General features: G+C 51.4%; 1 protein-coding gene across 1 annotated transcript; it reads left to right on the top strand.

The window, feature by feature from the left end:
- The first annotated feature begins 3,373 nt into the window (after positions 1 to 3,373).
- LOC127022723 (membrane-anchored junction protein-like) lies at positions 3,374 to 18,874 on the top strand. Its single transcript, XM_050906442.1, has 11 exons — positions 3,374 to 3,623; positions 3,766 to 3,890; positions 7,744 to 7,789; positions 9,072 to 9,147; positions 10,019 to 10,144; positions 11,217 to 11,248; positions 12,064 to 12,173; positions 14,568 to 14,622; positions 17,040 to 17,112; positions 17,529 to 17,673; positions 18,539 to 18,874. The coding sequence occupies exons 2-11, from the start codon at positions 3,790 to 3,792 to the stop codon at positions 18,582 to 18,584; spliced, it is 810 nt and encodes a 269-aa protein (XP_050762399.1). The 5' UTR covers positions 3,374 to 3,623; positions 3,766 to 3,789; the 3' UTR covers positions 18,585 to 18,874.
- The last annotated feature ends 628 nt before the right edge of the window (positions 18,875 to 19,502 follow it).

Below are 19,502 nucleotides of genomic sequence, written 5' to 3'. Positions count from 1 at the left end.
TGCGCCTGCACACCCTGCCCGCTCCGGGGGGGTCTGGCAGCCTCTGCCCTGCGGGGCGGCAGGGAGGGAGGGAGGGAGGGAGGGAGGGGAGCAGCTCTGCCCCCCCAGCCTGGCCAGCACCCAGCCCTTTCCTCCAGGGAGCGGCCGGGTCTGCCGTGGCCGTGCTGACCTCCAGCCCGGAGGGTTGGTCGGTGCTGCCAGCAGCAGGAGGAGCTGCTCTCCGGGAGAGCGCTCCAGCCTGGCCCCCTGCACCCCGTCCCGGGGGCCCCCGCCGGCTCGGCCTGGGGATGCCCGAGGGCTGCCCCTCTGCCTGCTCCCGTGGGGACCCGCTCACGGACCTGTTGGCCCGGCGCTTCTGCCCCTCGGGCCCTGCCGGTGCCTCCACAGCCTCCCACGGAGCAAGTCCCACCCGCTCCCTGGAACCAGCCCCGGCCCCTGCCCGCAGCCACCGGGAGCCCCCCGGCCCCCTCCGCGCCCAGACCTGCCCCGCCGCTCCGCCGGGCCTCCCGCCGCGCAGCCGAGCCCAGCCGAGCCGAGCGAGCCCAGCCGAGCCGAGCGAGCCGAGCCGAGCCGAGGGGAACTGAGCCCAGCCGAGCCCAGCGGAGCCGAGCGAGCCAGCCAAACGAGTCGAGCCGAGCCGAGCCGAGCCGAGCCGAGCGGAGCCGACCTCAGCCGAGCCCTTCGGAGCCGAGCGGAGCCGAGCCCAGCCGAGCCGAGCGGAGCGGGCAGGCACGGGCGGGCAGGGCGGGCAGCGCTGCCTGCGGGCGCGGTGCGGCTCCTCCAGCCGCAGGGGACGGTGGGCAGGAACCGGCCCCTCGGCACCGCGCACCGGGCGCTGCAGCTCCTCGTCCTGCTCCGCTCCGGCGGGGGAGCGCGGAGACCTCCTGCCCACGGCAGGGGTAGGTGGGCAGATGGAGAGGGCCACTGCCAGGGGCCGGGGAGCGGGGGAGCGACCCGGGGGGGGGTCCCGTGTCTCTGGCAGCGATCGCCCTGATGACAAGGACACCGAGGCAACGGGACGGAGCCGGTTCCCGTCGTCCCGGCGCTCTCTGGAGGCACCCAGTGCCAGCCAGGACTAAGGCTGCGCCAGCCCTCGGCTGCACCCGCGGCAGACTTCGCCTTGTGCTCAGCGCTGCTGGCCAGCCTGTCCCTGCCGCCGGGCTCGTTAGCCAGCCGCCTCTGGGCTAGCCCCGCTCTCGGGACGGTGCATCCCACGCGTGAAGCGTCGCCCGGCCAGCGGAGCAGCTCCGGCGCGTTTTCCTCCTCCCGCTGCTGCCGCTGCTGCCGCTGCTGCCGTCCGGGCGCTGTCCGCGGCGGTTTCCCTCGCGGGTCTCCGCTGGTCTCTGCCCGCAGGACGTGACCCCTCGGGCTGCGTTTGTGCAGCCCTGCCCCGCACGCTGGGGCTGGAAAGCAGCGCGATCCTGCTGCAGCTGCCGCGGGGACAAACCCACGGGGGAGAAGGGGTGGGCTGGGGTGCGGGTGGGTGCCGCGGGAGGACAGCGGGGCTGGGTGGGCTCTGGGCAGCACCGCCCGGGGCTGTCCCTGGCGGGGGTCTTCGCGGGCCGGCCCCCGGGGGTGTTGGAGGGTGCCGGTGCCTGCTGCTGCAGGGAGGAGCGGAGGAGCTGGCAGAAGGAGCCGGACAGGAGCGTGAGGAAGGGCGGCTGCCCGGCTTCGTGCTCCCCGGGGACACTCGGAGCTCCCGAGGGGCCGGGCCGGGCTTCCCCCCTGCTCCCCCCCATTTTTGTCACCATTTGCGCTCTGACTTCACGTTGCAACTTAGGTGTCTATTGGACCAGCTTTGTTTCCCGCCCTGCAAAGGTGACACTGGCTTTCCTGGAACAGATGAACAGGACTCTTTTCGGGAGCTGAGAGCAGAAACCCCACGGGTTTCGGCATTCGGATTTTCCCAGCTTGCTCCCGCCAGCACCCGAGGGGACTATGGATTTCGTGGAGCACCACTGGGACATTACTGTCAGGGAGAGTGGTCGTTCCTGTTTGCGGACAAATGTGTCGGCATGGTTTTCTTGCATAACGCCCACTTGGTCTGCAGTTGCTGCTTTCCTTGGCAGGCTGTACGAACGTCACCGTTAGGCTCTCGTGGGATAAAAAGTGGCTTCTTTGTTGATCGCTGCTCAGCTAGGTCACTGACCATTGGAGCTTTTCAGTCGTGCCCGGTTTAGAAGTAAATCGTGGCTGCCAGAAAGGCGCCAGGCAGCTATCTAAGAGGGCGCTTCCTCCCCAAAACCTCAGACGAGACTAACGCCGCTGCTCTTGCATTTCCGTGGCCCTCCAGGAATCACACTCTGTGTGCGTAGCGGAGGAATGGAAATATCTGCGGGCATCTTTGCAGGAAAGGTGCCTAAAACGAGAAAAGGCAAACCTGACACGATTGCGATCTGGGAGAGCAAGGGGTGAGCTACCAGGGCCGCTGCCAAGGGCCTGTCATCAGGCACCAGAGTGAACGTTGACTTGAGAGGCCTGGGCACAGCCCAGACCCCTTTGCAAGCAGTTGCAAGCCCTGCCACAAGCTAAAGGCCAACTCCGCTGATGCTTTGGGCTCACACTGGAACCCAAAGCGCTCCGAGCCCCAAAATGCAGCCGCCTCTGAGGTGCAGTGCAGCAGCAGCAGCAGCAGCAGCAGCAGCAGCAGCAGCAGCAGCAGCAGCAGCAGCAGCAGCAGCAGCCAGTGCAGAGCAGCCCGCGGCCGTGGGGAGCTGGAGCAGAGGGTGGGGGCAGCCGCGCTCGGCTGGGCTCGGCTGGGCTGGCTCGCTCGGCTCCGCTCGGCTCGGTTCGCTCGGCTCGGCTCGGCTGGGCTCGGCTGGGCTCGGCTCGGCTCGGCTCGGCTCGGCTGGGCTGGGCTCGGCTGGGCGCGGCTGGGCTCCGCTCGGCGGGGCTCCGCTCGGCTCGGCTCGGCTTCGCTCGGCTCGCTCGGCTCGGCTCGGCTCGGCTCGGCTCGGCTCGGCTCGGCTCGGCTCGGCCCGGCCCCGGCTGAGGCAAGGGCGGGCGGCGGGCGCGGCGGGGCCGGTGGCCGTGGCGGGGGCTCCTCCGCTTCGGCGGAGCGGCGGGCTGCCCGGTGGTCGCCAGCGCCGGGGCTGCCCGGGGCCTCGCAGGCCGGCAGCGGGGCTGAGGAGGCGGCGGCATCTCCCCTCTCGGCAGGCCGGGGCGCTGGGCCGGCGTCCGCGGCGGGTCCCGGCCTTGCCCCGGCAGGCCCGGCCGGCCCCGGCCCGTCCCTCCCGGCCCCGGGGCTGCGGGGGCGGCCGGGGACTGCCTCCCGCTGGCGGCTGTCCGGCGGAGGGAGGCCGGGGGCAGCGGGGAGGCGTGCGGGTGTGGAGAGAAACGAGCTCCTCCTGGCTGGACCCGCGGGGGCTGCAGGGACCCGCAGCAGGCGGGGGTGTCCCTCACGGCCTGGTGTCGGTCACGGGCTGCGACACGGTCCTGCGCGGGCTTTCTTGGCAGCCCCCGGGGCGAGAGGCCTGTGGAGCTTCGGGGACGTGGGGAGTGACATTTCCCGAGCAGCGGAGCCGCAGGCGGGGTAGCCGTCCGCTCCGAGTCCGTCCTCTCCTCCTGCTCCAAGCTGCCCTGCGGTCCTGGAACGGACACTTGAATCAGCCGTTTTCTGACGGGTAGGAGATACCGGTGGGCAATCTGTTCTCTCTGCAGATGGCCTCTCGAGGAGAAACTGCCTGTCACCTTTTCTTCGGTATGACAGAAGGCGATCCGGTGAAGGGGTTTAGTAATGGGCCTTTGACTCTCCTGCTTCCCTAGGCTGGCATTCCGGGAGCAAGAAGGATGTCGTTGAAGCCATTTACCTCTCCGTTGCCTGAAACAAGGTTTCTTCGTGCGGGCAGGCTGGTGTACAAGTTTAAAATCCGGTACGGCAACTTCAACAGGTGAGCATGTGAAAGGTGCACAGTCAGCCTGCAGTTTGATGGCTGCACGTGGCAGGGAGTTAATACGAAACCCTCGAGTCAGATCTCGGGGGCTCCTCATTTCCTGCCTTCTTTCACTGATGGTGAAAGTGGTCACTTAAAAGTTGCTACTGCACTTGCACAGGCTGAGCGTTGGCCTGAGAGAGTCCTGTGAGGTGTAAAAAATGCTCCTGCTTCACTGCCATGGGTGGATTTTGTGCTTCAGTGGAAAAAGAGGCCGGTTTTACGGACAGGATTTTGAAATTTGGTGAGTGTTTAACTGAGAAGCTTTGTAGCGGTTTAACCCCAGCCGACAACTAAGCCCCACGCGGCCGCTCACGCACTGCCCCGCAGTGGGATGAGGAGAGAATCGGAAGGGTAAAAGTCAGACAATTCATGGGCTGAGATAAAGACAGTTTAATAAGTAAAGCAAAAGCCGTGCACGCACGCAAGCAAAGCAAACTGGGGAATTCATTCACTGCTTCCCATCGGCGGGCAGGTGTTTCGTCTCCAGGAAAGCAGGGCTCCATCACGCCTAACGGTTACTTGGGAAGACAAATGCCATAATGCCGAACATCCCCCCTTCCTTCTCCTTCCCCCAGTTTTACTGCTGAGCGTGACGTCCTATGGTCCGGAATATCCCTTGGGTCAGTTGGGGTCAGCCGTCCCAGCCCTGTCCCCTCCCAACTCCTTGTGCACCCCCAGCCTACTCGCTGGTGGGGCGGTGTGAGGAGCAGAAGAGGCCTTGACGCTGTGTGAGCACTGCTCAGCAGTAACTAAGAAGTCCCTGTGTTATCAACCCTGTTTCCAGCACAAATCCGAAACACAGCCCCATCCAAGCTACTGTGGAGAAAATTAGCTCTATCCCAGTCAAAACCAGCACAGCCGTGGAGCTCTGTACTCAAAGTACGTACTTATTTCTTGGGCCGTCTGCTGTTAGCAATGTGCCTTTTGCTGGCCTTGCAATCTGGCGCTCGAGCGTGGATGTAGAAAGAGCCGTTGGGAACTCTCCCTGGCTGCTGGCAGGAGATGTCTGTTGTGCTCTCGGGGCTTTTTCTCTCTCAAGGTTCCCTTTCCGCTGCCACTCCTCTTTCAAATGCGTTTGTGACAAACCTGTCCTGTTGTTTGGAAGCAACAGCGTGCCTCTCCTGCAGGCAGAGGGGCTGAGCAGGGCTTGTAGGATAAGTGCTTCTCTCAGTTTCTAGAAGGCACTGTAGTGGCAAGCCTGAGAAACGGGAGGGAAGGGAGAGGATTTGAGTCTGTGGTACTGCTGGCATGCAAGCCTTTGGGTGTGCAGGGGACAATGAACAGGAGGGTCGTGGGAGGTAACAGTTGTGCGGTAAGCCTCAAATAGGAAGTTCCAGTTAGTAGCCAGCAAAGTGACTGGAGCCCAGGGTGCTGAGTCGTCTGGTCAGATGGGGAAGATGTAAAGCAAGTAAAGAGGGTGATCTTTTAGAGGTGAAAAAAAGACTTTCCCTGAGGGTATTGCCCTGGAGGAATCTGCTTGTGTCTGCTGGTCAGACACACCGAGATGATGGGCAAGGGCTTTTGCGAGTGGGCAAAACCTTGAGCAGCTCACTCAAGGAGCTGTGGAGCTTTTAATGTGAGAGGGCACTCAGAATCCTGGAGGCTGCGGGCTATAATAAGCCCAGAAGTTTGAGCTGCTCTGGCAGAAGGAGCTGGAGCTGCTCAGGTTTAAGGGTAGCGTTCCAAACCAGGTTGCTTCTAGATTGTGTCCTGCTGAAGGAGTGTTCTGTAGGGCTCAAAGTTGGTCTGAAACTTTAGGAGTTGTTGCTGTCTCAGCCTCTGGTAAGTAGTTAATAATGATAGCATTCATAAGTAGTCATAAAAAAACCCCAAAGCCGTGGCTCAGCATCATCTGGCTCCCTGTGTACATCCTTCAAGGCTGTGATCGTCATCAGACAGCAGTGCAAGGTTGATGCCCTCACAGGCTTTTGGAAGTCTTATAAACTGTTGAGGTTAAATCTCTTTTCAGATGGTGGCAAACCTGCAGAAAGTAGGACTGAGCTCCTTTTGAGTCAGCAAGTGTCCCTGCATCAGAGAAACAGAACGGCGTTGTGCCATCCCGAAAACCCTGTTTTCATGCCGTGAGTTGCAGCCGGGCTAAAATGCCCTAGAGAGTGACTCAAGCATCTGCCCAGAGAGTGGTTTTATGAGTGTGAATGGATTTCCCTTTGCAGTCAGATGTGCACAGACATTGCCAGAGCCTGGGTTTACTCTGGAAGTGACTCTTGTTAGCTGCAGAAGAGTTGAAGAGAATGCGCTACGAACATGATGCCAGTTAGGCTGTCTGCAGACCTGAAGCTACGTTAAATCTCGTGCCACGCTTGTCTCCTTTTTCCTTTGTCGAAGTAGGCTGGCTCTTTGAAATTCTGTTGCGTGACTTTATTTTGGGATGAATTGAAACGCAATCGTTTCTTTAGCTTTGCTTATTAGCGTGTTGCTGGAATAGTGTCGGACCCAGGAGGATTAACCTTCCTCCTTGTTTTGTTCTCTGTGTTGATTTTGGAGAGGAAGGTGTGTGGTCTGTCGTGTGGTGTCGTGTAGTGTTGAGAAGGTCCTTGAAATGTTGCTGACGCAGCTCTTTCCCTCAGTGCAATCCCTTTGGAAGGCACTGCCAGTAGTGTGCGGAGGTTTCTGAACAGCCTGCAGGTGTTTGGTCTCCTGATGGGAAAGAGAGCACCGCATTTGTTTGAGTTTGGCAGTCTGTCATTGCCGCTGCATGCCTCACGGTTTGTGTGCCTTGCAACATCAGTTCTTGCAATTCATTGTTATACTTGAGGGAACAGGACACGAGACACTTGCGGCACCTTTTGTATTTCATCATAACTTCTGGAATTGGCAGCGAGCTCATCGAGTCGGTCTTCACATCAACGTGGTCAAACGTAGCAGAAGCAACTCCTTTGACAGCGAAACTCGTGAAGCTCTTCCCCATCGTGTCATGGTTGTGGTGAACAGGGGGTACTTGTTCAAAGGATCTGGATTCCCTCCCAATTCATAAGAGAGTAAAGGAGTAAGTCCTAAGTGCGTACACAGCCTTCTGCCCAAGGCAATGCTATCCGTCAGCCTGCAGATTTGGGAAGTGAAACTCCTTTTGCCCACAATAAGACGGTGACCGATCAGAGAGAATACTTGCATGCCGTAATTCCTTACACTCCGCTGCATTTACTTCTTTCCAAGTGACATTGGTGTGATTTGTTTACTTTTTAATGGGTTTGGATTTTCTTTAAGACCTCCTCTCTCCCTGTGCATTTTCTTGTTGGGCGATACCTAGCAGCAAACAACTTTTGAGCAGCTGGCTTACAAAAGATGTAGTTAATATTTGGGAACACAGTTTGATGCAGGCAGTACACAACTCCCAGCATCACAGGGCCTAGCTCCAATGCTGTGAAGGCCCATTCCTCTGCAGGTTTGCACCGTGGAGGGATGAAGAGACACGTCCTGCCGGTTCCTTCTTTTAGTCCCTTGAGTAGAATGGCATCGCGATAGGCTGGAAGACAGAGGCGCTGGTTTGAGGGCACCTTGTCAAAAACCCAATCCTACAGGTTACTGAGGATCGACTGAAAAGATCGGATCTCTCATCCCTTGTATCCTCAGACACACAAAAGACAAGTGGGCAGAAAAGTGAAAAGAAACAGTCCTGGTGGAATAGTGGATGTTTTTTAAGAACCATAAATTATGAATTCATCTGCCTGCTGAGTGTTTTCTCTGTGCAGCGGGAGTGATGTTTTGTTGCTGTTTAAACTCTTGCAACAAATGGAGCTCCATTGCTTTTTGATTGGGGTGGGACTAACTCTCTCTGTTTGTTTCACAGCGCTCCTGATCTCGACAACACTGCAAGTGCTGCCAAGGAGTTAGAGGTAGGAGACGAAGCAGGTCCATGGGACCTTAGCTGAATGTTAGGCCGAGCAAATCTTTTGTTCGTTGTGGGAGTGAGGACATTTTGTCAAACGCAACGTTTCAAGTGAGGGTAACGGGGAACTTCTCTGGAGAGTACGAGGGTGAAAAAAAGACGGAAACGAGAAATGTCATCAAGAGCAGCATTGGCGTAGACGAGCAATGCTTTTATCTGAAACATTTCCAAGAAGCTACTGACTGTTAGAACTGGACAAATGAGAACTCCTATTTGTCGAGCCAGTTGCACCCCGTTCCTTGCTGATTCCTGTTCAGCTGCATTCTGCAGTAGCGCTTTGCCGTGGTTTCGCTCTCAGCCTCAGACCTGACCCCTGCTCTTAACTTCTCAGGCTTGACTAGCTGTCAAACCCTCCTGTTCTGTCAGGAGCTGTGGCAGTACTGGTGAGCTCGCTTGACAGAGGCTAATCTAATGCTCGATTGCACATGCTTTCGTCGTAACTGGAGCTAGTGGAACCAGTGGACGTCCTTTTAATGATGCCATTACTTTGTGACCAAGCTTGGTCACAACCGACGAGTTCTGCTGTTGTCATCTTCTTCCTGAGACAGAAGAAAGCCCCTGCCATTCCCGAGGAAATGAGACAAATATAGTGCCTGCTTAAAAATGCTCCTGTTACTTAATTTTAAAAAATCTTCAGAGTACAGTGATAGCATTCTAAATGTTATTGAAGAAAATGGGCCGATTTTAACTGATACGGAAAATTATCGGTTAATTTTTTTTTTCTTCTTCTCTTTTGAAAATTTTGAAAGATGTTCCTAGAAAAAGTTTCCCGTTTATAAAGCAGGAGTTTGTTGGGGCTGAATTACAGTTCCTTTGTTCCTGAATTGGGTCAATATTCAGAAAAAGGGGAATATGTTTATTTTCGAAACAGGTCCATACCACGTGTGCTTTGCTGGCAAAAAGGAGGCTTCTTAAATGTAAAACTTGTTAAACTTAAAAGCACACCTCCACTCTCCATCGTAATGCTTCTATGTGAATTCAAGATTAAGACATGCATTCACTTCAGTTTCTATGAGTCTGTTAGTGCAGCGCACTCTAAGGTGATGGGAGGGAGCGGGGAGAAGAAGGGGAGGAGGAAAAGCAAAATATCCAGAACCTGCTCTTCCAGGATTCATGCAAACTGTAACGTGATGTTAATTTTCTTCCCAAGCCTCGAAACTGTACTTGACAGGGGAATTGTGACTATATGGTTAATATTCTTCTTTGCTTTCTTTTTTTGGCCTCTCTAGGAAGCGATTCGAGTCATCCTTGGAAACCTTGATGATTTACATCCGTTTTCTACAGACCACTTCACTATCTTTCCGTGTATCCTTTCTTTCCTACTCGTAAAAGAAAAGATTGAGTGACTCCTATCTGTTGGGCATTGCACACCACTAGACATGAATGTCAAAGGAAGCAGATCTTTCGCTGGAGGAGGACTCCTCTGAGCTTTGCAGTTTTACATTAGCTGAAGATCCTCCGCAGTTGTTGCCTTCAGCAGAGGACTGACGGGAAAAGTGTTTTGCAGTGTTTTGAGATGAACACCCCTGCGTTCCAAATCTGATTTAGCCAGAGGAAATGAACGTGTATATAGAAGTCACAGGAAGCCCACCTAATGCGATTGCAAGCAAAGCTAGTGCGTTGCTTAAAAAGGTTAATAAACGTAAAACGCTCCTTACAGGCTCAGCAACGTTGGCCCGCTAGTAGAGAAGACCCCGGTAGTTTTCTTGTAAGGTACGTTAGGATTAAATCGCATCCATGAGCCTCTGGGGATGGATTGTACCTGCAAAGCCGTCTTCAGTCTGTACAGGAAGAAGTTTGAGTTTGAACTTGAGAGAACAGGACAGTGTTCCCATGAAAGCTTATGTTGCCTAGAGGGATGCTGAGTATAAAAGTTGTTTCTTGGGTGGGAGCAAATGTCAGTATATGCTTACGCACCCACACAGATGGCTGAGAGAAGCAAAAAGCACCTCACAGCGTGAGTTTTATGAGGAGAAGTAGTTGAGCTGAGATAGCTGGAAGACTAGACAGGCTTCTGAACACACAAAGCCTGCAGGCTTGTCATCCATTGTATTTGCTCCCTTATACATATGTTCAGTGTGGTATGGCTTTTGAAGCTTTACAAGAAGACATTGTCAGGAGTCCTGCTCCTTTGAAACGTTAGTGCTATGTTCTTAAGTCTTATCATCGTTCTCAGATTTGAGTAAATGGGAGAGAGTATCGAAGATGAGATTCAAACATGGGAAGGTCCATCTTGTGCCTTATCCCTACATTTGCACTGTGTATCTAGAACTCAACTCATTTCAGCAAAACGTATCTTGTGGTAAGTCTGTATGGTTACGTTTGGATAATTTCTGGAAAGATCTATGATCTACGTCTTGCTTTTCCCTTTCCCTACATTTGTTGACATTGAACTTCACGCTCTTTGTTTCTGTTTTCCTAAAGAAAGAATGCATTTGTTTTTCTAAATAATGATAGTAATAATGGTAACAATGTCTTTTGTATAATTAGCAAATGTCGTCGCCTCCCTAGTGTGTCATTTTCCAGGTTTTCTGTGAATTCCCTGAACAGCCTCAGGCCCCAGCTGAGACCTCTGTGGGACTCTACATTTAACCTCCTCTGTTGGGAAAGCTGAGTGTTTATTCTTACTATTTCCTCTTCTGATTATTGGTCCCTGCAAAAAGCTCCTGGTTTGTCTTGTGACTGCTTAGTTGATAATCTGGTCTCCTTTATAAAATGGACAAGTAGTCACTTCTCAGTCTCACCCATTTGCTTGCGTGTAGCATCCCCTATCAAATATACCGTGTCTGGATGTGAAAACTTCTAAACGTGGAGAATTCACTCGCTTCCTTGTACGCCTTGCTCCAGTATTTAATTGCCCGCTGCAGACAGTTGTACGACGTTTCTATTCTAAAATTATGCACAGCATAACGTGCTGTTACTTTCCGGCACTGCTGTTTCAAGTTTCTGTTGGCAGGGATTTTTCTTCAGGAAAACATGTATGGATCCCACGCATCAGAGGTTAGCTGGCCAATATTGCGTGGAGGCTGTGCTCCAGCTGTCCTTGCATCTTCCATCGGGTGCCCAGAACACAGGGTGATGCTAACAGTTCTTCAGTTCCTTCTTCTCTTCTGAAGACTCCTTTGACCTCGTCAAGAAAAGCAATTGTCCCCATCCCATCAACATGGGGCATTCGTAGCCAGGAGTTCTCGTTCTGAAAGAGCTGTATTTGCAGTTTTTCAATTTCAGCATATCGTGTGCAAGTCCAGCATTGTTTCCAAGTAGTTCGTCTTGTTCTCAGAAAGCGAGGTGCAATGCAAAAATGTACTTTCAAGTTGGTTAAAGAAAGTCCAGTCACCAAATATTCACCAAGTTTTATAATACCTCTGTTACAGGTGAAGAAGTAAACAAGGGCAGCGATGAGCTTGTAAGTTGTGCGTGTGTTTTTGGTTTGTGTTTTGGTGTTTTTTAAAGTTACATTCCAAATTGCCTGGAGGAGCAGAATATCTATATAGGCAATGCTAGAGTTCTCTTCTTTCTGGGTGTCACTCCGGCAACGTGAGGTGGCACTGAATTCTCACCTAGAGCCGTCCCAGTTGAGAGAAATCGTCCTGTCAGTTCCATCGGCCTTTGAATGAAGTCCTGCCTCAGGGCCTGAGAGCCCTGCTGGCTTCAGTTAAATGCGTTCTCTCCAAGTCTGAGCTGAGCTGTCCAATGGTTTCTTCCCTGTGAGAGTCTGTACGAGGTCAATATTGCTGAATAATTAAGTGGTTTCCTAGGTATGTCATAAACAACAAAGTTAAGCTGCTTTGGGAAGCTTTTGTTTAATGAGAGCTCAGGGTAGGTTTGTTTTCAATACGAGTAAGTGTCTGAAGATGGAGTGAATTAGTGAAGATGTCCCGTCCAAATTCCCCCAAAGCATTTTTTCTCTCTCTGCTAGCATGACATTCCTGCTAATTACATTCCTAGGCCCTCCTCTGCAGATGGAGCAAATAGGATGTCCTGGAAAGCAGTATTTCTTGTTCAAAACTGTTGAGCATAATTCTCTGGATGGCCTCTCAGTGCTTATCTTCAGTTTGAATAAGGCAACTAATCTTTTATTCCTGAATCATTTTGGGGGTTTTGTTGTATAAACATGAACAGTTTTGCGAAATACGGATGTATATTAGCTCTGACTGTTGTTCTAAAGTAGAAAAGTCAAAATCAAATTTTATCAGTACCAAGTTTGCAATGTTTTTGAAGGTCAAGAGAAGAAAGGAAGTGTCAGAAAGTCCTGCAGTGGAAGGAAGGGTGAAGAGGAGAAGAGTGGAAGTCGGAGCAGAGACCTCATGCCCACAGTCGGGTATGGACAGGTCAGTTGAGTACAAAATAGTCTTCCAGGGCACATCTCGATATTTTTCATGTCTCTTGCACCTTCCTCGTATTTCATTCCTATGTAATCCTTTGCCCCATTTGTCGTCTTCCTTCTCTTCCATAGGTGACAGAATCTAAGCAGCATTGCCCATGTTTGGAGAAAAGTTGTCCTACGCTTTCAGGTTCCCATGCCGTTAACTAGAGGTCTTCCTGTTTAACTCCTTTGTGTTAACATTATCTGTAGAATCACAGCGGGATGAGAACTCAGCAACAAGACAGAGCAGTGCACTGGCTTGCACACCTGAGCCAGGGATGACAAGGGAAGAACTGGGACCAGTTTTCTGGCTGCATCCCAGCCTGTTCCTCTGAGTTGGCTGATGAATGCTGCCTCTCAGCTTGAGGCTGAGCTCTGTATCTGTGGATTTCAGAGAGTCGTTGAGGCTGAGCTCTGTATCTGTGGATTTCACAGAATCAGTGAGGTTTTCGGGACCTGTGATATCATCGAGTCCAACCCCTCCTGCTCAAGCAGGGTCACCCAGAGCAGGTTGCCCGGGACGCGTCCCCTCAGGTTCTGAGTGGACTCCCAAGGGTGGAGACGCCACAGCTTCTGTGGGCAACCGTTTGCAGGGCTTGACCAGAGTTGCAGTCAAAAAGTTTTTTCTTGTGTTCAGATTGAATTGCACGTTCTGCAGTTTGTGCCCTTTGCCTCTTGTCCTGCCAGCAGGCGCTGCTGAGGAGAGCCCGGCTCCCTCTTCTTCATTCCCTCCCATCAGGTGTACATCGATAAGATCCCCCCTGAGCCTTCTCCAGGCTGAACAGTCCCAGCTCTCCCAGCCTCTCCACACCTGAAACGTGCTCCAGTCCCTTCATCATCTTTGTGGCGTGAGCCCCAGTCTTGTCCCGGGGAGCCCAGTCTGGACAGAGCACACAGACTGGCCTCAGCAGCCCTGAGCAGAGGGGAAGGATCATCTCCCTCGAGGTGCTGGCAAAACTCTTCCTAATTTAGCTCAGGATGTTGTTGGCCGCCTTCAGCACGAGGGTGCAGTGCTGGCTCATGGTGGCTAGCTTCCAGCTTAGTTCTTGATTACCTTTCAGAGGCCGGCCCATTATTAGTTGTAGTCTAGCAGGCTTCTTTATTTCATGGAGTGTAGCTTTTAAAAAAAGAAAATTTGTGCCTGTACTTAATATTCACAAGTATGTGGCAGAGTCCCAGATCCAGCATGATCGGAAGTGTTTATGCTCACCTCTCCCCTTCCATGGCCATGTACAGACCTTGTTGCCTTCTGTTCTACCCAATTCTCAAATGTATTTCATGCAGAGATGATAATGGGAGAAGCCTGAAGCCAGTTTGTTTCCCGCTCATACAAACGTAGTCCTTTCATTGCCTTTCCCCCGCTTTCTCAGTTTCTAGTCACAATAAAACTGCAGGAAACGAGGGAAGAATGAGACCAGGATCCAGAATGCTTTCTGACTCTTTTAGCCAAGACGTGAGTTGTAGATTCATCAAATACAAGGCCAGAAAGGGCTATTTCATGATCCAGCCTGGCAGCTCTCTCTTAGTCCTGTGTCTTGCCCCAGAAGTTACGCTATTCCAGAAAAGATTAAAACAGTTAATCATTGTAAAGTGTATTCTTGGTTGCAAAATTAAATTGGTGAGGCATCAGCTTCAAGCCTTCTGTCATTTTGTTCCGATTACTCTGTTAGACTGAAGAGCTCATTCAGCGTGAGCATTCCCCCCTCCCCGGGAAGGAGTTTGCCTACTGTAATCCGACCACCTCTTGATCTTTTCTTCTTTTTGGACGAGCTCTTTTGCTCCTAAGTCCTCACGGGGGATTTGGATTTGGGTTTTCTTGGGTGCTATTGAGTGTTGAGCTACCAGAATCTCCAGGTGTCCCTCCCCAGTGACACTGATCAGCTCAGAGAGCACTATGCTGTGTGTGAAGCCAGGATTGTTTTTCCCCACGTGCACCACTTTGTACCTCTCTGTACAGAGTTTCCTCTGCCATTTGATTGCTCCATGACCGAGTCTTGTAAGATCTTTCTGTGGTTCCTTGCTGCCTGCCCTTCTCTTTGTGTCAGTAACCGTGTAGGGTTTGCAGGCTTTCTCAGCTCGCTGCTCACCCCCCTTTCCATGTCACGTAACACTGTTTTTAACTACTTGTTGGTTTTCTTAGAAAAGCAGAAAGCCTAATACTGAAATGAGTGCATATTTTCATTTTTTAAGTGAGACTTTGAGACAGGAGTACAAATATAGATTAAGGGTATGTGTCTTGTTGGCTAGAGGTACTAAAGTGCTGATTTCTAAAGAAACAGTTGGCGTAGCCATTTACAAGATTGCTTCCTTTTTGTGACTTTTTGTAAACTGAGTTCTTACCTATTTGACTTCTTTTTAGAACTGGAGCCGAGTGGGTTCACCATAGGAGTAAAGCAAAGCCTGGATTTGAAACGGTAAGCTACAGAATATTCAGAAGGAGACAACAGCATCTGTTTAGTCCTGGATTCTTAAAGTGGCAAGCATCAAAATGCTTCCAGGTAATGTTTTTTTTCCCTTTTCACCTGCATCACCTGCATCGAGACGTTTGATTCCTGCTCATCAAACTTAGCCAAGGGATGAGTTTGACCGGGAGAGGACACAAGCTTTTCTGACTGTCAAGCTATGCACTCTAGGGGTGAGCTTAGCCTCTCAGAGCTGAACCTGAAGGATGCCCTGCCTTGTCTTCAAGGCTCCAGTCCTCTTTTACCTCAGATGCCCCTTCGTGCACAACTCCATGAAGGGCCAATAGTGGGTGCTGACACCTTGATACTGGCTTCAGTGTGAGTCCTTGCCACTCCCCAGCAGCGTCCTTTCTTTGTGCAGGTGGCCTTGTAGGCATCTCCCTCTTCTTGCAACAGTGTCATGCCTTTTCTTACTACGTCATCAGAAGGCAGATTTACGACCAGATTGTTGCAGAGGGATTGGCAGTTGCTTTCTAAACCCACTGTTCTCCAGAGACCTTGTCAGGAGGGGAAGCTTCTTTCTCTTTTAGCCCCCAGGCTAAAAGGCTGCTCTGACAGAGCTGCTGTTAGGCACACCCTTTAGGTAACAGGGTCTTCCCTAGCACCCCTGTTCTCCTCCTCCTGGCTGTTGCCCATCCTCCCAAATGTGCCAGTGCATTTCATCCGTTTTCTGGATACTGATACTCGTTCTAAATTTAGTTCAAGTCCCTGCCACACTGTCACCTTCCTGGCCTTTCTACCTCTCCAACTCTTTGGAGAGAGTGTTTTCCGAGGAGGCAAACTCATTCCTCTTGGGATTGTCCACAAAGAAAGTTGCCTGGTGGTATAAAAGGAACAGCTGCTTCTCCCGCTGTTCCTGGGGAGGTGAACAGTTGCATCAAATACCCGGATTTCTGCGTGTTTCTGCATGATGACGTGCTGCCCCCCTTTCGGGAACCTTTTGGAGCTCTCCACAACTGGCTGAGCCTTTACGCCAGTGTCGTCTGTGGGCTTGCTCGAAGTCTCAGATGGCCAGGGCATACTGCCTGCTTGCTCCTGTAGAACTGGTTTCAAAGGGCCAATCCCAGCATAATTGCTCTGCAGGGACTCACTGCGTATACGATGGCCTGCGATTTCAGGCGCTCCGAGTTGCATGGTTACCTTCAGCCTGCACAGCCAAACTCCTGTATTGAAACAGCCCTCCCTTGGTGTAAGCCCAAAGCTTTCTTTCAGAAGAGGGGGTTTGGACAGGTTTGTTGGATTTTCAAGACAGGAAGGAGACTGCCTGGTAACTCCTCAGGAGCATGCAGTACAGAAGAACTTCTCCAAAACAAGCAGGCTTATTTGTCTCTAAAACCTGTATTACTTTTTTTCCCCTCAGCTTACCTTTGCAGCATTAGTGACAGGGCTCTACCATGCCCCTTCTGGCTTCTTTCCTCAGGTGCTCCAAACGCTCTGTTGGTGGGATAAGGATCATCCTCTGAAAGAGGCTTTTTTATTCCCCGCTTGCTATAATCACCATCCCCAGAATGCCTCCGCTCCTTGTACGGGGGCTGAATTTCCCAAGCATTAGAGCCCTTGAAAGCTGGAGCTCCGGGTTAGCATGTTGGACCCTGAGAAGTAACGTGGTAGGTGGCAGACATCACCGTAGCCTCATATTGTGTTAACTAATGTGGGAGGACGTGTCCTGAGCTCTTTCCAGGTAAACTGGAACTATGATGAATGAACCATCAACTGAGCAAATACCAGTTCAGGTGAGAAGGACCTTCTCCAGAACAGATGCTTGTGCCACCATGACTCGTACCTGAAATTTGCACTAGTCAGGGCACTGTTACGCTGAGAGGGATGTCCAGACACAAACTGTTGTCTTTATGAAAAAGAAGCTTACCTGCTGATTTTGTTGTTTGCGGTCCTTTGTAGTGCTGATAGCCTTCCTAACGGGTATTCCTGGCTCACCTCTTGCTTCTGGCACTTTTCACTTTTGTCCCTTCCCTGTTACTCTGTTTCCTATGACTGTGTCTTAGCAGGGCTGATGTCCAGGGGCCTGTATTGTCCAGAGGCTGTTCTTTCCCACAGCACCTCTGTTCATGTCTTTTAAAATCTCTGTCTGTGCCATAGCTGCTGTTATTCTTTCACTGTCTGCTGTATTAAAGCCTGCTCAATGAATTACAGCTTTATGTTAGGCCTGTGAATGTCTTGAGGAGGGAGGGGCAGACATATGTTGGTGAAGAAAGTCCTCACAGTAGCGGGAAAACAAATGAAATCACAGAACAAGAGAGCAGACCTTGCCTTTTAGTTCTTCAAGCAAGCAAGCAAGCAAGCAAACAAAAATCTCCTGTACAACAGAATTTTACATTGTGTAAGAGTTCTTGGGTTCCTTTTCCTTTCAGAATTCCTCCAAAGAAAAGGAGCGTGAGTTTAGTCCAGCATCCCTTACCGCGGGCTGTAACCAAGTGGGTTTCTGTAAGTAAGGAATTCCTGGATTGGTTCATTCAAATTGGTCATATTAAATCAAAAGCCGCAAGGATTACATTGGTCTTAGTTTTCCTTTAAAAATCGTGTTTGGTATTTTCCAGCACGTGCGATTAGGAATTAGAAGCGCCGTAAAGCGGGAGGTCACCACTGATCTTGGCTGGGACTCTCATCCCGCGTAACGAACTCGCGCCCACGGAGCTGGGCTGCGTAGCTCTCTCAGAGCTGGGCTGTGCGATGGGAGCCTACCTCCAAATCAGCCTGCATTGTGATTGCTTTGAAAGCTCCCAGGCGTCACGTCAGTCCGAGTCTGGACCCACCTCTCCGTTTCAGGGTCTGCCGTTGGGTGTGCAGGGAGTGGGGAGAGGGCGAGGTTGTGGTTTTGTTCTTGCTGCTGTTTCTTACAGGGGGACCTGTGGAATCTCACCTTGAACAAAGAGCAGCAGCCGGTCAGGCTGAGGGTGCAGTGCAGCTACTGCAGCAAACGGACCAAATGGTGAACAAAGGAAACGTGGAGTCCGAAGGAAGAGGTCTCTCAAAGTTCTGGAGAAGGTACGAATCCCGCAGCTAGGAGCAGATGCAGTCCCGGCTGTGTCCGAGCCTGTGCCAGAGCCTGTGCCTGATTCTGGCAGTTCAGGGGATTCTGCATTATCCTGGAGAATGGACACCTCTTTTCTGTGGTTAAACCAAAGTCCCCCAAGGCAAAGGAGCATTCGGGGATGTCCTTCTGTCTTGTGGTAAGGTGCAACATTCCCAACAAATGTTCCTCTTCTGAGCCGTCCTGGGGAAAAAACCTCCTCACGGGAGGGTTACTACTGACCTCAGTCACAGCCCTCACACGATGTGGCTTTTCTCAGCTGAGGAGTGCCATCTCCAGCCCCATTTCCAAAGGAGTTAAACACTCCCCCTTGTAACAGGGCCTTCCCGGGGCGGACCTGCAGTCCCGTTAAGGTAAGTATGACCTTTACTTGGCCGCTTAGCAACTGTGGCCTGTGTAACTTTGACTCCCAAAGACACCATTTTAAACCGAAATTCAAGTAACCGTGCCAACAGTTGCTGGGCATTGCTGACTGAACGAGTGCTCTAAAGCTGTCGAAGCTGCATCCCGCAAGAGTGGTCTGTTCACTGCACAGCACAAGCTGAACGTCGGCAGTAACTGTGTGTTTGATAGGTTAGTTTGGGAAGAAATAAACCTCCTTGTTAATCATAATGGATGCCAGTCTCTCTAACTATTGAGACTGGACCGTCACGGCACAAGTTATTCTGTATGTTTCCTCTCTTTTTTCAGTCTTCCTCTGTATTACTTTGTGCTGGGGTTGTGTCTTTCTGGTGGACAGAAATTACCTTGGTATTACAATTGTCAGAGAAGGATTTGAAGTGTAATGTGCTCTTTTTGTTGTTGTTGTTGTTTCCCCAGCATAATCTTTTCGCCACTACAGCATCTTTTTGGTGGAAAGAACTGACCTGGAAGTACTAATAGTTGTGGAAAGGTAAACTTGGAGCATGAAGGTCGGGTTGTATTGCTTCTTTTGTAATTCAGCCTTTCACATTGCTTGTCTCAGCTATTAAATGCTTTAAATGAAATTCCACTTTGTTTACGTTTTCAAATTAACATGCTGAAGATGTTGGGCTAGAATGTCTTTTTCTTCACAACCTAGAGGTTTTGGAAAAAGAGCAACAAGCTTTAAGATTTTGATCCTTGAGTGTCCTAAATCGGGAAGTTTACATTTAAAAATCATTCGATGAGATTCTCATAAAACAAGCATCAACTTGGAACCGCGTGTTATTTTCATCAGTCTTACCCTGGCAGCAAACACTCTTTCCCTGCAAGAAGAAGTAGAGGTTTCCAGTAGTAGATGGACTCCTGGACTATGCTTCACAGCATTAAAAAGGTCAAAATTGGTGAAAACATTTTGGCTTAGATTTTACCACTACACTACAACTTGTGTAATTATTGATGCCTTCGATATGTAGTGGGATGAGGCTGGGAGTTAAGATTTCAGACGTGCCTAGGGCGTGCTCAGGCAGCTTTCTGCCATCGCACTAGTGCATTTACAATAAACCATCATTCTTCAGCCATCTCCTGAGCTGAGACACCGTCAGCACGTACGTGCCCAATGCTAGTCTAACACATAACGCCGAGTGGCTTTTACTTTACCAGTAGCAACATGCAGCCCTGTACCTGCGTCTCAGGGGTAACTTGTCTGGCAGAATGAGACGATGCTCTAAATGAGTCAGCTAACGCAACACAGGGTCTGCTTGGCTTGTTTCCGCCCTGCTCCACGGATTATCCACCCTACGTACCGATGTATACATTACAAGAAGTTAAAGTGGTCTGCTTCAAATGAGCGTGATTCACGTCCGCCTCTGCTGGGGAACCT

The sequence above is a fragment of the Gymnogyps californianus genome, chromosome 16 (genome assembly GCF_018139145.2).
Source record: "Gymnogyps californianus isolate 813 chromosome 16, ASM1813914v2, whole genome shotgun sequence".
NCBI classification, from domain to species: Eukaryota; Metazoa; Chordata; class Aves; order Accipitriformes; family Cathartidae; genus Gymnogyps; species Gymnogyps californianus.
The sequence above is the reverse complement of the archived record's forward strand: the minus strand, read 5'-3'. Positions and strand labels throughout refer to the sequence as shown.

What these genes read in the sequence shown, in the direction of transcription:
- LOC127022723 (XM_050906442.1), top strand. Translation starts at nt 3,790, where the DNA reads ATGTCGTTGAAGCCATTTACCTCTCCGTTGCCTGAAACAAGGTTTCTT. An exon ending in CCACTTCACTATCTTTCCGT is followed by an intron (nt 9,148 to 10,018) that starts GTATCCTTTCTT and finishes CATCGTTCTCAG; the next exon opens with ATTTGAGTAAATGGGAGAGA. An exon ending in CTCTCAAAGTTCTGGAGAAG is followed by an intron (nt 17,674 to 18,538) that starts GTACGAATCCCG and finishes TTGTTTCCCCAG; the next exon opens with CATAATCTTTTCGCCACTAC.